This window comes from Mustela putorius, unplaced genomic scaffold (genome assembly GCF_011764305.1).
Source record: "Mustela putorius furo isolate JIRA1106 unplaced genomic scaffold, ASM1176430v1.1 tig00003988_pilon_pilon_pilon, whole genome shotgun sequence".
In the NCBI taxonomy this organism is placed as follows: Eukaryota; Metazoa; Chordata; class Mammalia; order Carnivora; family Mustelidae; genus Mustela; species Mustela putorius.
In genome coordinates this window covers 13,691,760-13,705,639 of record NW_025422127.1, presented here as the reverse complement: position 1 = coordinate 13,705,639, position 13,880 = coordinate 13,691,760, and the positions used below count along the sequence as shown (strand labels likewise).

Below are 13,880 nucleotides of genomic sequence, written 5' to 3'. Positions count from 1 at the left end.
GAAATGAAATCTTGCCATTTGCGACGACGTGGGTGGAATTAGAGGGTATCATGCTTAGCGAAATAAGTCAATCGGAGAAAGACAACTATCATATGATCTCCCTGATATGAGGAAGTGGTGATGCAACGTGGGGGGTTTGGTGGGTAGGAAAAGAATAAATGAAACAAGATGGGCTCGGGAGGGAGACAAACCATAAGAGACTCTTAATGTCACAAAACAAACTGAGCGGGGCTGGAGAAGGGTAGAAAGAGGGTAGTGGGGTTTTGTACATTGGGGAGGGTATGTGCTATGGTGAGTGCTGTGAAGTGTGTAAACCTGACGATTCACAGACTTGTACCCCTGGGGCTAATAATACATTATATTTTATAAAAAAAAAAAAGTATGAAAAAAAAAAGCAGAGGAGACGTCGTCCTCTACTGCGGGAGCCACAGAAAGGCACCGTCCCACCAGGGTGCGAGGGAGAGCCAGGAACCGTTCCTTGGCAGGGTCAGTGCCCCCCTCACCACAGTGGCCCCGAGCGCACACAGTGGGGGCCCTTGGGGCAGTGAGGACACGGCCTGCTTATGAGTACTCTTCCTGCCAGAGATGAGCACAGCCGCACTCATTAAGTGGCCAGGCGAGCACCGACAACGTCAGCCTCCCGGGAATCCCGAGACACGTGCACTGGGAGGCAGAGCTGCTGGTCTGAGGTCACATGGCAAGAACATGGCTGAGCCCAGAAGCCAGACCTGGAGATGGCATGCTGACTCACTGTATTGTCCCCACTGCCCAGGGATGGGGGGTTGGATGGGCTCACTGCAAAACCCCTGGGGTGGATACAGTGAGATCCTCAGCTGTAGCCCCCAGTGCCAGCAGGGCAGGCCAGGTGTGCTCCAGGGGGCCTCTCCTAGGCAGGCTCCTTCCTCAGCAGTGGCTTCCCCTGCTTGGCGCCCTACCTTCCTGCCTGGGCCAGGATCATGGCCACGGCTCTCATCTCAAAGCCCAGCGGCCTCCCAGGCTGTGTGGCACTCCCTGGGGGTGGGGTGGGGTGGGGTGGTGGGTGTGTGGGTGTGTGTGTGTGTGTGTGTGTGTACAGCGCCCTGCACACCAGAGGCCGCAGGCCTTTGGGCTGCTCTCCACGCCCCAGCCTGGGACTCACAGTTCTGACCGTGTCTGTGTCACACATCGTTGGCCATTGAGTCTCAGCTTAGGCGAGACCTTCCCAACACCCCCACCCCCATGCCAGAAGTTCCTGACCATGACCTCACTGTGGACATCCTTGTTTCTGAGCCTCCGTCAGACTCCTGGGTCTCACACGTGTCTTGTTTCCCAGCACTACGGCGACTTTGGTCCTCCTTCGCTCCCCTGCTCTAACCTGTATCTTGTTTGGTCCTCACAGTCCCTGGGGAAACTTGGGGTGAACTGGACCCACCCCGCCCCAACTCCTCCCTGACCTCCAGCCACCCTAGGATTTTTGTGACTGGCTGGTCCCTGCACTCAGGCCTGCCCCCAGTCCTTCCAGAGGCAACCACTGTGGCTTGCTCTGAGACAAATCAGGAGTGAGACTTCTACAGGAAGTTCTTGCAGCCCCTGTGCCCAGTGCCCTGTAGGAACGAGGCCACTTCAAACTCTAGCACAGTGGACCCCGAGCATGGAAGGAACCAGGCTGCTAAGCACAGAAGGCGACGCGGACATTCATCCTCCCTCGGTACCCTCCATGGTTTTGTTCTCTTTAATTTTTTAATGGTACCGTTTGGACTAGAAGCGAAGTTGGATGTTTTCTAAAGCTATAGATCCAAAACGAAGCTGGAACAGCACAGCACTGTCTAAACCAAACCAACATTTTCTTTAATGAGAAGCTCGGCGGGAGCTGTGTGGAAACATTTCTCATGGTGACACTCCGGTGATTAATTAGGGATTGACTCTTCGGATGGACTAATACCGCATCGGGGCAAGCTGGGCCCCAGACGCCATTTCTGGGGCATTGTCACACTTGTGGGGGGGGGAGTGGGGCACGAGTCCAGGCAGCTCGGCACCAGCTGGGGCCCTCCCTGCAGTTAGTTTTAAGAACTTTATACAGTTGGGCTTTTGGAACTCCTCTTTGGGCTGATTCTGCCGCAAAGAAGGGAACTTAGCCCAAGCTTTCCGTCCCCTGCCTCCTCCGCTATTCTGCACTATCAGAGACAGAAACCCAGAAATGGAGCCACAGCTGGAAAACTGAGGAGGTGTGGTGGCCCACAGGTGGGGGTGGGGGTAGAGCCCATTCTCAGAGCAGGGCAGCAGCAGCAGCAGCAGCAGCAGCGGAAGAGGAGAGGAGACACAAGCTGCTGCTGAGGTTAAATTGCAGGGAGAAGGGCAGAGCCAGAGGCTCCCTGCGTGACTGTGTGTGTGAGAGAGAGGGTGCTAGCGGCAGGCTAAGGTCAGGGAGCTGCAAACAGCCAAGGCCCAGCTGGAAACGACGGAGTCAGCTGTTTCAGCGGCGATGACCGCAGGGCACATCATTTTCTGGCTATTAACCACCGGCCGGAGGCAGTCAGGACTCAGAGGTGCTGCTGCCGGACTGTTCGTGCAGGAGAGAGAGGATGTGGGCTTGAGAGCCTCAAGCCATTCCAGGAGATGTCACTGTTTGGAGGATGAAGGTGACCTCTAGCCCTGTGGGCCCCAGCCCAGTGCTCACCGCCCCCACCATCTAGCCCCTCCACCCTGGCGAGCAGGATGAGGCCAGGCTCCTGGGCAGGGGAGACATGGCCCAGAGAACTCAGAGGCATGCTTCTGCCTGATGGATTGGGCACAGGGGAAATGGCTAACTGCTGCTCCCTGTTGTCCCCCCAGAGGGACCCAGACGTTTCCTGTTGGTATCTTCTCCCAGGCTGCAGGAGAGATGGGGTGTAGCCCGTAGGACCCTGTGCAGGTTCTGGGGCAGATGAGAACAAATGAGATTGCATACGGGGCCAGGGCAGGACCACAGATGGGGCCTGTGACAGGTCCCCGGTGACGGTAATTCTAGGGCAAGGTTGGCTACAGGGGAGAGGGAAGGCTGAGCAGGAGAAATTCCTACCAAGTCTGGAGGTTAGGAGAAGTTCTGAGGCTCAGAGAGGTCAGAGGTTCTGACCAGATGGAAACAGGAACTTAAATCCCCCAGAAGGTTCTTTGCTTTTTGATACAGGTGTCTCTTTTTCCTCACTAGACTCTTCCCTGCTTCTCCTGCCTTGTGCCCTGTAGAGCAGGAAATTCTGAGAATGGGCTTTCCCACAAGGAAAAATGGCTGAAACAGGCAGGTGGTGACCGTTTCCACCTGCTGCAGCCTAAGAGAGGGGGATCTGGAACCCAGGAAAGTGCCAGTCAGAGAAGAGTGATGCCACACAAGGTGCCCTGGCCTAGAGGTCTGGGTCCAGCTTGCCTCTGGGACAGGAGGCTGTGTGACCCTGGGCAAATCACTCACCCTCTCTGGGCCTTCCGCATAAAATGTGGGGCTTAGATGGGGAGAAACATCTCTGTGCTGCAGCTTCTTCAGTCTGTGATGTGTAGGGACTTTGCCACCACCCCTCCACCCCCACCACCCCTGCTTCTCTCCTCCTTACTCACTGCTTGTCCTATCTGTCTGGGGAGTGGGCCTTCCTCCTTCATCTCGGGGCCAGCCTGTCCTCATGATGCCAGCTTCTCTGCTCTCCAACATGCCGTGAGTTTAGTGGGGCAGTTCTTAGAAAGGCTTGCGGGCCTGTCTCAACCAAAGCCGACCAGCGGCTAAGGCTTCTGGCCGCAGCTATAAAGCCACACACTCCAATCAGCCTCATCAGGAATGAAGCCCTTTTGCTGCCATCTCTCTGCCTCCTGGATCTTCCTTTTCAACTGATAGTCAACTCCCCTAAAACCTCCGTGAGATGTGCGGGGAGACGGAGCGGGGCACTGCAGGCCAATATGGAGGCACGGCTTTCCCAAAGCCAGCGCCACGACCCAGCAAGAAAGGAGCCCAGCGGGACACCTGTGTAGTCACTGCTCCTGTCCCAGGCCCAGGGGCACAGGGAGGACCATGGATCCATGACGGGAATGAGGTATGGATCAGAAACCTCACCTCCTGGATGGGAAGGGGGGGCTCCTGCACTCTGTCTGCACCCAGGGCCCTTGGTAGGGCAGGAAACTCTCAGAGCCCAACAGTGGCCACAGCCTCGGCCTCACTGACCATGTGCCTGGGGCCTCAGGATGAGGAGAGTTTCCACTAGATTCAGTTTTCCTCAGCGGCCAGCCATCCTCGTGGGTGTGAGCTCGTGCCGTGAGAGACACTGTCACACCAGTGGGGAGGAAATGTCCCTAGGAAGGTTGAAATACCTGTGTGGACCCACAGGCTTCTGAGTAAGTTGTGAAGGGCTATGTGGGGTTCAGATCCCCTTTACCCCCCCCCCCCCCAGTCATCAAGGCCAGACTGGGCTTCATTAGGGGAGAAGGACTGTAGCATGTCTCCTTCCTGTCCTGTGGCTAAACTCAGAATCTGCTAAGGAAAGAAGCAGCAACCAAATGACAGAGGGCATAATGGCAAGCTAAGTAAACTCTTGGATTTGGGATACGAAAGTCTGATGTCTAGCAGCCATCCCCTGCCCTCCTGCCACACACACACACACACACACACACACACACACACCACACACACACATTGTTTCTGAGTCTCCTCGGTCAGCCCTACTCTGAGGGAGAGGGGCAGAGAGAGCCCCCACTAAAGGGTGATCATCAACCCACACACGGCCAAGTTGGGCTTTCTCCAGCTAGGTCAACGTGTCGTCTTTGGTACATGAACAGAGCTGCTGCCTGTCCCGCTGCCCGCAGCTTGAAGCTTGACCTTCACTTTTGACTAGATCAGGTGATAGGCCGCCGAGTAACTGACCCCCAGTCCTCAAAGGGCTTTGCTTTTCACCTGGAATGCAAACCATAGGTCCTGAATCCCATGGAAAGTGAATGCCCATTCCCTGTGCTGGAAGCATCCAAAAGCGGGGGTGGGGGGGTTGTGCAAAGCCAGCCGGGGGCAGCAGAAAAGGCCCTGGACCAAGACTTGGGTGTTGACCAGGCTTTGCCAATTCCTGGCTCTGTGACCTTAGGCAAGTCTATTTTTCTCTCTGGCTAAGGGGATGGGTGGAGAGTTCGCACCCTGGCAGTCCCTTCTGCACAGCCCCCGAATTAAGGAGGGTGATGGGAAAGATCTGCCAAGGTCTTGAGAGGAAGAGGGGCCGCATTCCATCAGGCAGCTGTGGACGGAACAAGCCTCTCTAGAAAGACCCCAGCCGGCCCCCGCTGGGAAAGGTGGGGCACAGGCTGACTGGATGGGTCTCTGGAGCCGCCCTCTTGCTTCAAGGCAGACTCTTGAGGAAATATGCATCCTACTTCCTCCTCAGGAGTCTTGACAAGAGTCATCTTGCCCATTTCCCGGCCTCCTCTGCACCAGACATACAGGGCCCGGAAAGGCTCTCTTGCTCTGACAGAGAGAAGTTGGGGCTCTCCAAGCCTGGGGCTCAGAATCCATCCTTTTGAAGCATGTGGGCAGCTGACTCAAAGGTCAGCGTGCCACCAACCAGACAAGGCTGTGACCACCATGCCTGGGTGGCTGATGGACACTGACAAAGTAAGGTGAGGCTGAGAAGCAAGCGATGGGGAGATGGGGCCCCGGCGACCCCGGGGCGGCGGGGTCCTTCCTCCACGACCAGCTTCCATCAAGGACGTGGTCCCGCCCAAGCTGTGGGGACCTGGGAGGGCTGGCCCTAAGAATAACTCCATTTATTTAGGTTCCTTCTCAAAGGAGCTTGGTCATGGTGATGGTGATGTAAATGATAATTATAGCCGCATTTGATGATCTTTATATAATGTGGTGACTCGTTTCCTCCTTAGAACACGCTCTCATTCTCGTCATACCTTACCCCCAGCAAAAGACAGGGATCCCAAGATGGCCAGAACTGGCCGAGTGACTTTTCCCAGTGCCAGAGTAAGTTGGGCAAGCTCTGCTACAACTCACTTTTGAACCACAGTCCTTGATTCTAGACTTCCTTGCCCTGATGAACCAGCTCTGGATGTACTGGATGGAAGTGCTGCCATCTGGGGTCTCGTCATTATCAGAAATTGGTTCTAGCACTTCTTCTGTTCTAATCCATCCCCTCAATATAAAAGAGCCCATGATGAGGACCCAGTTTAGCCCAAACTATACATCATCTTCTTCATTTGGCTTAAGACATAAAAGTTTTCAGAGCCCGTATTCAAAACTCTAAAAATATCCCTTCTGATCAGGGTGGCGTCCGTCCTGGTCACCAGCCTTAGGCCTAGATGGCCTGAATTATCTGGGTCCCGCATGCAGCTTTTGCTAAAACAGAAGATCTGGTGTGAATAATTTAAATCCCATTCCCTTTCCCCTCTGCAGATTTCCTGTCCCTGATGAACGCTTCCCTCTTGGGAAAGGGACTTTAGGAGCTGCAGATATGCTAGGAGGAAAGGCTTGGACTGGGGCAGGATGTCACTACGCCATGTGAGCCGGACAGCCCCACCCGGTCCCACCTTGGCTCATTCTCGGGGAACGTTGGATGTCCAGCCTCACCCTCCGCCTGATCCCGGCTGGACGCACATCACTAGGCTGGCTGGTCTTTCATCTTTTCCTTTCCTCTTTGGGGACCACTTTGTGCAAAGCCAGACTCACAGCATTCCTTCTCTGGAGTTGCCTTCAGCCTTTAGCTGAGAAAAGATTTCAAAGGGAAGTTAGACGAGGAGTGGGGAGAAATGAGAGCAGCAAGGGGCCTCCAGGAACCGCAGAACCCTTTCAGACTACCTTAGCCACATCGCTTGGCCCCGATCGAGAGCCTGGCTTGGAATTTTCCTACTTGTCTTAGCCACCTTCATGGGGAAACAGTAAAGGGCTCAATGATTCGGGGGCTCAGGGGCCAGGATGGGGGTGACTCAGAACCACAGCTTCACCTGTGTTTCTGTCCTCAGGATGGTTCTGTCTTTGGTTCTTTTGTGTGTGTGTGGGGGGTGGAGCAAAGGGAGAAGATTCCGGGCTTCAAGGTTGCTCTTTGCTAGCCTGCTGCCCCCAGACCCCTGGGCCGGCAGCTGTGCATGGGCACTCTTCCCTGCCCTGGCTTCCAAGCCGGTGATGTGTCTGGTTAGTGACATTGGACCACAGAGGCCAGAGGCGTTGGATCAGTTCTGGAAGCGAGAGCAGGCAGGGGCGGGGAGGGGCTGAGGTGGGGCTGAGAAGAAAGAGGGCATCTAGCACCAGCCCCTGTGCCCCCAGCCCTGCCTCAAGGCCCAGGGGGATGAGAAGGCCTCTAGTTTGTTGACCCTCTGAAGCTCAGAAGGGAGAGCTGAGAGGTAGAGGTGCACTGCCATGCAAGCAAGCCCGAGGCGCTGGCCTTCCAGAAGTCCCCATATCTTTCCAGCACAGCCCTGGGTACAGAGTGTGGTCCCCCCAGGCAGGCTGGGACTGGACGCTGGAGACATCAGTTATCTTAACGGCTGGGCTTGGAGGGCCGGCAGGCCTTGCTCATGAATGCTACAGGATGGGAGTACGGGAGAGGGGGCCGTGACTGTGGCTCACAGAGCAGAAGGCTGCCCGTTAGTGACGCTTAGACTTTCCTTCTGAAGTTCAAGACTGCCAAGGGGAAGAGCTCTTATGATTGAACTGGGCTCCACAGAAGCCGAGAACACTGAGCACCCCCATTAATGCCTGGGTGACCCACACTCTCCAGCCCAGTGTCTTTGGACTAGAATGTCTATGGAGCATTGGAGCTAATGGCCCTCAAGTTCCTTTCTACATGGGTTATGTTCTGACACACACTGCTTTGTCATACTGTAATGAGCTAATAAGTGCAAGGAACTTCTAGGTGCCCCCGCCCCCACCCCTGGTCTTCTGCCCTAGTATTCTGGCTAGGCCCTGCAGAGACCTCCCTCTTGTCCCCACCCAGGTCCCTGAGAGCAGCTGCTCTGCACTGACATCGCAGATACGGAGAACGGCGCACCCTCTGCCCACGTTACCCACTCGGCCTCCTGCCCCCCTACCCCCCAACCTGCCAGGCCTCCCTGGGGTGTGTATTCTCGTTGGCAATTCTAACCAACTGGGCTTCACAGTTCAGCTCTGGCACTTACTCCCTCCACACCTCTGGGGCCAGCTGGCTCATGGGCATGGTAGGGTACGTAATGCCCCCTGGAGGCAGGCGGGCTGGGGAGGGTGGTCCGGGGTGGGGGATGGGAGCTCTGGCCCAGGAGACAGACCCAACTGCCCCTAGCAGTATGGCCTCTGGGAAATTGCTTAAGCTCCCTGCCGGCCAGCTTCCTCCCCTCAAATGCACACCGTGAGAGCAAGTATGTTGCCGGGCTGGGTGAGGAAGAACAGAGCTAGAGGCATCCGTGTTTAGAACAAGGCCTCGTGTTGAGCTCATGAGGGACTGTAGCATCCCAGGGCTCTATTGTGAGGACAGAGCCAGGACAGACAGCTCTGAGTGAGAAGGAAGGTTCCCCAGTGAGCATTTCTGCCTTCCTTCCTGGGCTGGAGAGGTGAGTTCTGTTTCTTCCACGGTAAGAGTGGCTCGTGGAAGGAAGGGGCAGTTGGTGATCACACGGCTCCTCGGCTCACCTCCGTGGGCCAGAGGGCTCAGCCTGAAGCCCGAGGCCAAGCTCAAGGCCCCAGATGCTAAAGGGTCAGGGCTGAGCAGAGGAAAGGCAGACCCACAGAGAATGGAGGCATCAGGATCTCTCTGGGCCCAAAAGCACTGGTCCTCGTATGCCTCAGTCCCCATCAGGGCAGAAGCTTCTCCGCCGACCCTTTCCACCTGCCCAGTGACTCCACTCAGCTGATGCCGATCAGATCAGGATGTCCTTCAGGCTCGCAAGGACGCATGCCAGGCCACGTGAGGGCTGGCTGCTGGTGTGGGGGTGGCCCGGGGCACACCTGTCCCACTGCTGTTAGGACAGTGCACATCAAAGCCCACGCGCTGGTGGTTGGGTCCCTGTGGGACTTCCCCCCACTGGTGTGCCGCTGTCCCTGTGAGCTGCACCTTGGCTCTGGGCTAGCTCTCAGAGCAGAATCAAAGAATTTTTTCTAGGCAGGGGAGAGCCATCCTACTGAGCCTGAACACAGGTGCTTTTATAGCCAGAGTTTAAAAACTAGGTCACCACCAGTGAGAGAGGCTTCTGGGGACAGCCCATGGGCTGCCTCCAGCTCCCCTGGTTGGATGAGCAAAGGGTACAGGGAAGTGGGGTGGGGAGAGCACAGCCTTCAAGGTTCCTTCCTGTGACCTGATTCCATGCAAGCTCAACCTGATTTCTCAGGGACACTCGGACTTGTCCTGGCTCTGGCCCTTCCCTGCTAATTCCACATGTTCTGTAGCCTCTCCTGACCCCAATGGGCTTGGTCCTTGGGAGGAGATTAAAGGGGGGAGATGTCACCTAGCTGCCATGGAGCCTGGTGTGGCCAACAGTGCATGGGTGCAAGGGAGTGGGTCTGCCTTCTGCCCCGACCAGTTCTGCCCTGGCTTCCTTTCTGGACACAATGAACCGGCTATGGATGGACAGTCTTCCCAGCTTCAAGGAGCCAGTGCCGCCCACACATCACCCATGACATCCTCTTGCCCCGATAATCAAATCTGTGTCTGATCAAGCTTCTAGATTCAACTGCCAGGAGAATACGTTAAACAATGTCACAAGGATATAATAAAAAAATCCATAGGACAGATGACCTGGTTCCTTCAACAAATAAACTGCAAACAAGGAGACACACACACACACACACACACACAGGTGGTGTAGCTGAGAGACTGAAAGGGATTCTTAATACATGGGCCTAATTTAGGTTTCGATTCAAACAAACTGAAAAAAGAAAAGAGGAAGGGAAGAAAGAGAAAGGGAAATTTGAAACTGCCTGATTATTTCATGATATTAGGGATCGACTGGTAATTGTTCTTAGGTGTGATCATGATGTTGGCATGTTTTCTAAAGAAGGGCCCTTCCATTTTAGGGGGACGCATTGAAATATTACAGACCACTCGCTGTCTGGGAGCCAGCGGGGGAGAGGTAGGAAGGAGGGAGGGAAGAAACGAACCAGAAGATGGTAGCTGTTGAGTCTGGGTGATGGACGGGGGCTTCATTATCACATTCATTTCTGCATATCTTTGAAAAGCACCATAATAAAATCTGGAAGGAGGAAAAGGAGGAGGAGGAGGAGCAGGAGGAGGAGGAGGTAAGTGGAAAGGTTGAGTCAAGGGGCCACCAAGTCTGGCTTAGGTGTTAAGAATCTGGAGACTGTTACCACCATCAGACCTGAGGGTGACTGTCCCTCTCTTGCTTTCCTGAGGCCTTGATTCCAGGGACCTCTACTGTGTGTGAATGTGGGGGGAGGGGCAGTTCTCAATATAGGAACCTGACAGGGGGCAGGGGGAGGGCTGGGGGCTCCAGCAAGGCACTCACCGTGGAGAGGCAGCTCCTGTCCTCCCGGATGACGGCGCCGAAGCCCAGGAAGCCTGTCACCATAACCAGAGCCCCGGCGAAGATGAGGATGTAGGCAGATGCAGCGAAGGTGCTGGAGGCCAGGACGCTGAGGTAGCCGCTCTTCTCTACCAGGGTCCAGACGCCCACGGCCATGACGGCCGCCCCGCCCACCTGCAGGGAAGTCCAGGTCAGGGCAGGTGGCCGCTGTGGGCCCACAGCTGCCATCGACAGAGCGCCCACCACGTTCCACCTCATCTGGTCTTTCAAAGAGCCTGAGAGGATAGTTTGGTCACACACTTCACAGATGAGGAAATTGAGGCATGGAGAAGTTAGGAGACTTGTCCTTAGTCACACACCTGAGCAAGATGCAGGACCAGATTTTGAATCCAAGGCTGACTCCCAATTGTGGTACTTCTTACCGGGATGCTATTGCGTCCCCATGAGACACGACCCCCTTCTTCTCCTGGAGCTCCTTGGACTGGCCCCTGTTTCCCAGTAGGGTGTGTTCATATGCGCCCCATTTCAGCCTTATGTTTGTTTGCCCATGGACGGAGCATACTGGGGCTTCTCATTGTGTCCCTTCTCATCTTCAGATGACAAAACTGGGGCCCACCAAGGAAAGGCCAGCTGCTCGAGTTCCTGCCTCTAGTTAGGGGCCGTTTGGGGCTGCGGCAGGGCCAGGACGCGGACTCAGAGCCACACTCTCTCCCTCTACCCTGAACGGACACACGCTGCACCAGCTGGAGTCAGTCTGGGGCAGCAAGACTGGGAGAGATTTCTTCCTAGTTAATGATCCCATTTTTTTCCAGTTTCGAGAAGGAGGCAGGGACAGGGCACGGCTGACTGGCAGGTCAGGCCACTGGCTCCCGAGGAAGGTTATCTGGGACACAGAGCTGGGGTGGCTCTGTCACCCGGTTCTTTCTGCACGGAGGCTGAATACCCTTTCTGTGACTTGTACGCTCAGCAGAAGCATGTGTGTGTGTGTATCTGTGTGTGTGTGTGTCCTCAAGGTGCCAGACGGGATGGGGTGGTATTAGGGTGTCTACCCAGGGTCTTGGTGGGGGGCAGGACTCCTGGGACCTCTGACCATCTCTGCCTTCTGCTCCTGGAAGGCAGACTTCTGTCTGGCCCCCAGTCTCCCTGCCTCACTTAGAAGTGGGTTCTCTTCCACAGACGGATAGGGAATCTGCCTTGGGTATGTCCCACGCTACAGAAGCGCCCCCCCCCATGCCCCTGCCCTGTGCCGCCTGGCTTGGTCTATGGATGCTCATCCTGCTAGGGCTTCCGTCCATCCCAGAGTGACTCTGTAACCCACCCTGTCATTTCACGGTGTCTGTTCTCGGCACTCACAGATGTCAGCTGAGTGAGTAGAAGGGGGTTGCGGCTCTCACCATGGCCAGGGCACACTCTCTTCTGAGTCTTGCGGCAGTTCTGTGTGTGGGGGAGGAGGGCGGGGGTGGGGAGCACGTAGCTCCATCTGGCAGATGAAGAAACTGAGGCTTGCAAAGAAGAAGGTGCTCACGTTAACACCCTGAGAAAGCTTCAGAATTGAGATTCAAAGCCAGGTTTTCTGAAGGTCGACTGAGGACTCCATCCTCTGATTCCACAGGTTGGGCTGGGTCTGGTGTGCTACTCACTTCACTCTTAAAATTGATTTTCTTCCAAGTGCTCTTTGTCCCCCTCAGCACCTCCAGCAGGTGAGGTAAACAGGTAGAAAGACATCACACAGCCACGCCACTCCAAAAGGAATGGGAGAGACTAAGGTGCTTGTTTCTTCAATTCCAGGATGCACATGTCCCCCCACCCCTCTGCCAAAGCCCTCCCTCCCCCACTTTAACATCTCTACAATGGAGATGCATCTTACGAATATACTTGGCCGCATGTTTTCTTGATAGTGCAGAAAACAACGGCATTATATCTCACAGTTGGCGGTATTTTAGTGAAATCCTGGACTATGATAGATTTTTTAAAATTTTATTTTATTTTGAAATTCTCTGTGAGTGTAGGGTCTTTCTGGCCTGTACAGCCTTCATGACCAGGGAGGGAGTTCCTGAGTCTGGCTCAGGGGCACTGTGTCAAGTGAGGCTTTCCAGAAGAAAGCCTACACGGGTTCTTTCTGTGCCCCCTCCCCCCAGTGTGGCTGAAAGGCTTGGGTGAGAGTTCCAACTTGGCAGAGCTAACTGTGTGGCTTAAGAGAGTCAGTTTCCTCATCTCCCCAATAAAGGGGCTGTATCAGACTCATGATGCCCAGCCTACAACCACCAAGGGCTCCTTTGATTACTTTTTCCTGCGGATCTTATATTTTGAAGGCTTTTGCCTACCAAATACAGTGCATTAATTAAATAATAATTCATTTCTCATTTTTTATTAATCAAAGGCACATGAGAGTGCCAGGAAGAGATGTCGAGCGGCACGAAACAGTCAATGTGACCACTTTGCATTGATCTTTTAATGGATGTATCTCTTTACAGAAATATACACACGATCCATTATCCATTAGGTTTGTCAACCCCATAGGTGGAGAATCAGATTCAGGATGCCCCATCTGGGCATGTGTGGGCTTGAGTGGGGACACCCGTTGAGGGACTTGGAACCACTGAAAATCTGATAAAAAGCTTTGGACACTCTGGCCAGAGAAATGATAAGCCATGTTAAATAATGTATTCAGGTTTGGGGCTTGAAGTCTAATCCTATAGCATGCAGTGAGCCCTGGTGTCGACGGGTCTCTAAGGCTGCCTTCTCAGCCTGGCTACACAGTCCGCTAGGAGTTCCCTGAAACCCAACCCTGGGCCAAGCGGGATTTCTGGGAGGAGGGTCCGTGCGTGACTATTTTATGAAGTTCCCGGGTGGCTCCAGAGAACGACTGCGTGGGTTCCCTATTTAATGGGGGGTCAGAGTGCCCTGCCCCTCCCCACCAGGAGGTGGTGCAGTGATGAATCTCACAGAGATTCATCTGTGAATCTCTTGCTTCTTGGAAGCTTCAGGGCCCCTGCCCTGGGTGTAGCTGCCTGGATAGCTCTTGACGCTTGTTCTGGACTTGAACTCTGTCAAACTTTCCCTGTCTGGGTGAGGCTGTTTGCTTTGGTAGGACCTTTGAGGTGGAAGCTAGGGTAGTGAGGAGCAGAGTTCCCAGTCCAAAGAGATGAAAGTCCTATTAGGAGAAAAGGAAAAAAACAACACAACCCATGGGGCTCCCAGCGATAGGAGGTGGTGGGGGGCGCATAAGAAATGCAGCCCCAGGAGAGGAGCAGTATTGATCCCACTAATGGAGCTGCTTTCTTGCCAGTCACAGGAAGGGCTGGGATCTTGCAAATCAGGGAGAGCCCACGAGTCAGCAGGGTGGCAGCAGGGCCCCCAGCCATGAGGGAGGGTCTGGAAGTGATCTGAAGGGACCCACTGCCCTGACTGAGGTCCAGAGGACACATCCATACTCGATCTGATGTCACTGGGGA

The 13,880-nt window shown here is 54.8% G+C and overlaps 1 protein-coding gene across 2 annotated transcripts in view; it reads right to left on the bottom strand.

Moving 5' to 3' along the window:
- TSPAN11 (tetraspanin 11) overlaps positions 1-13,880 on the bottom strand; it is a 65,263-nt gene that overhangs the window by 20,503 nt on the left and 30,880 nt on the right. For both annotated transcript variants that reach the window (XM_004778297.3, XM_004778296.3), the window contains exon 3: positions 10,408-10,599. In XM_004778297.3, coding sequence (XP_004778354.1) covers positions 10,408-10,599 — 192 coding nt within the window. The remainder of the gene's footprint in view (positions 1-10,407; positions 10,600-13,880) is intronic.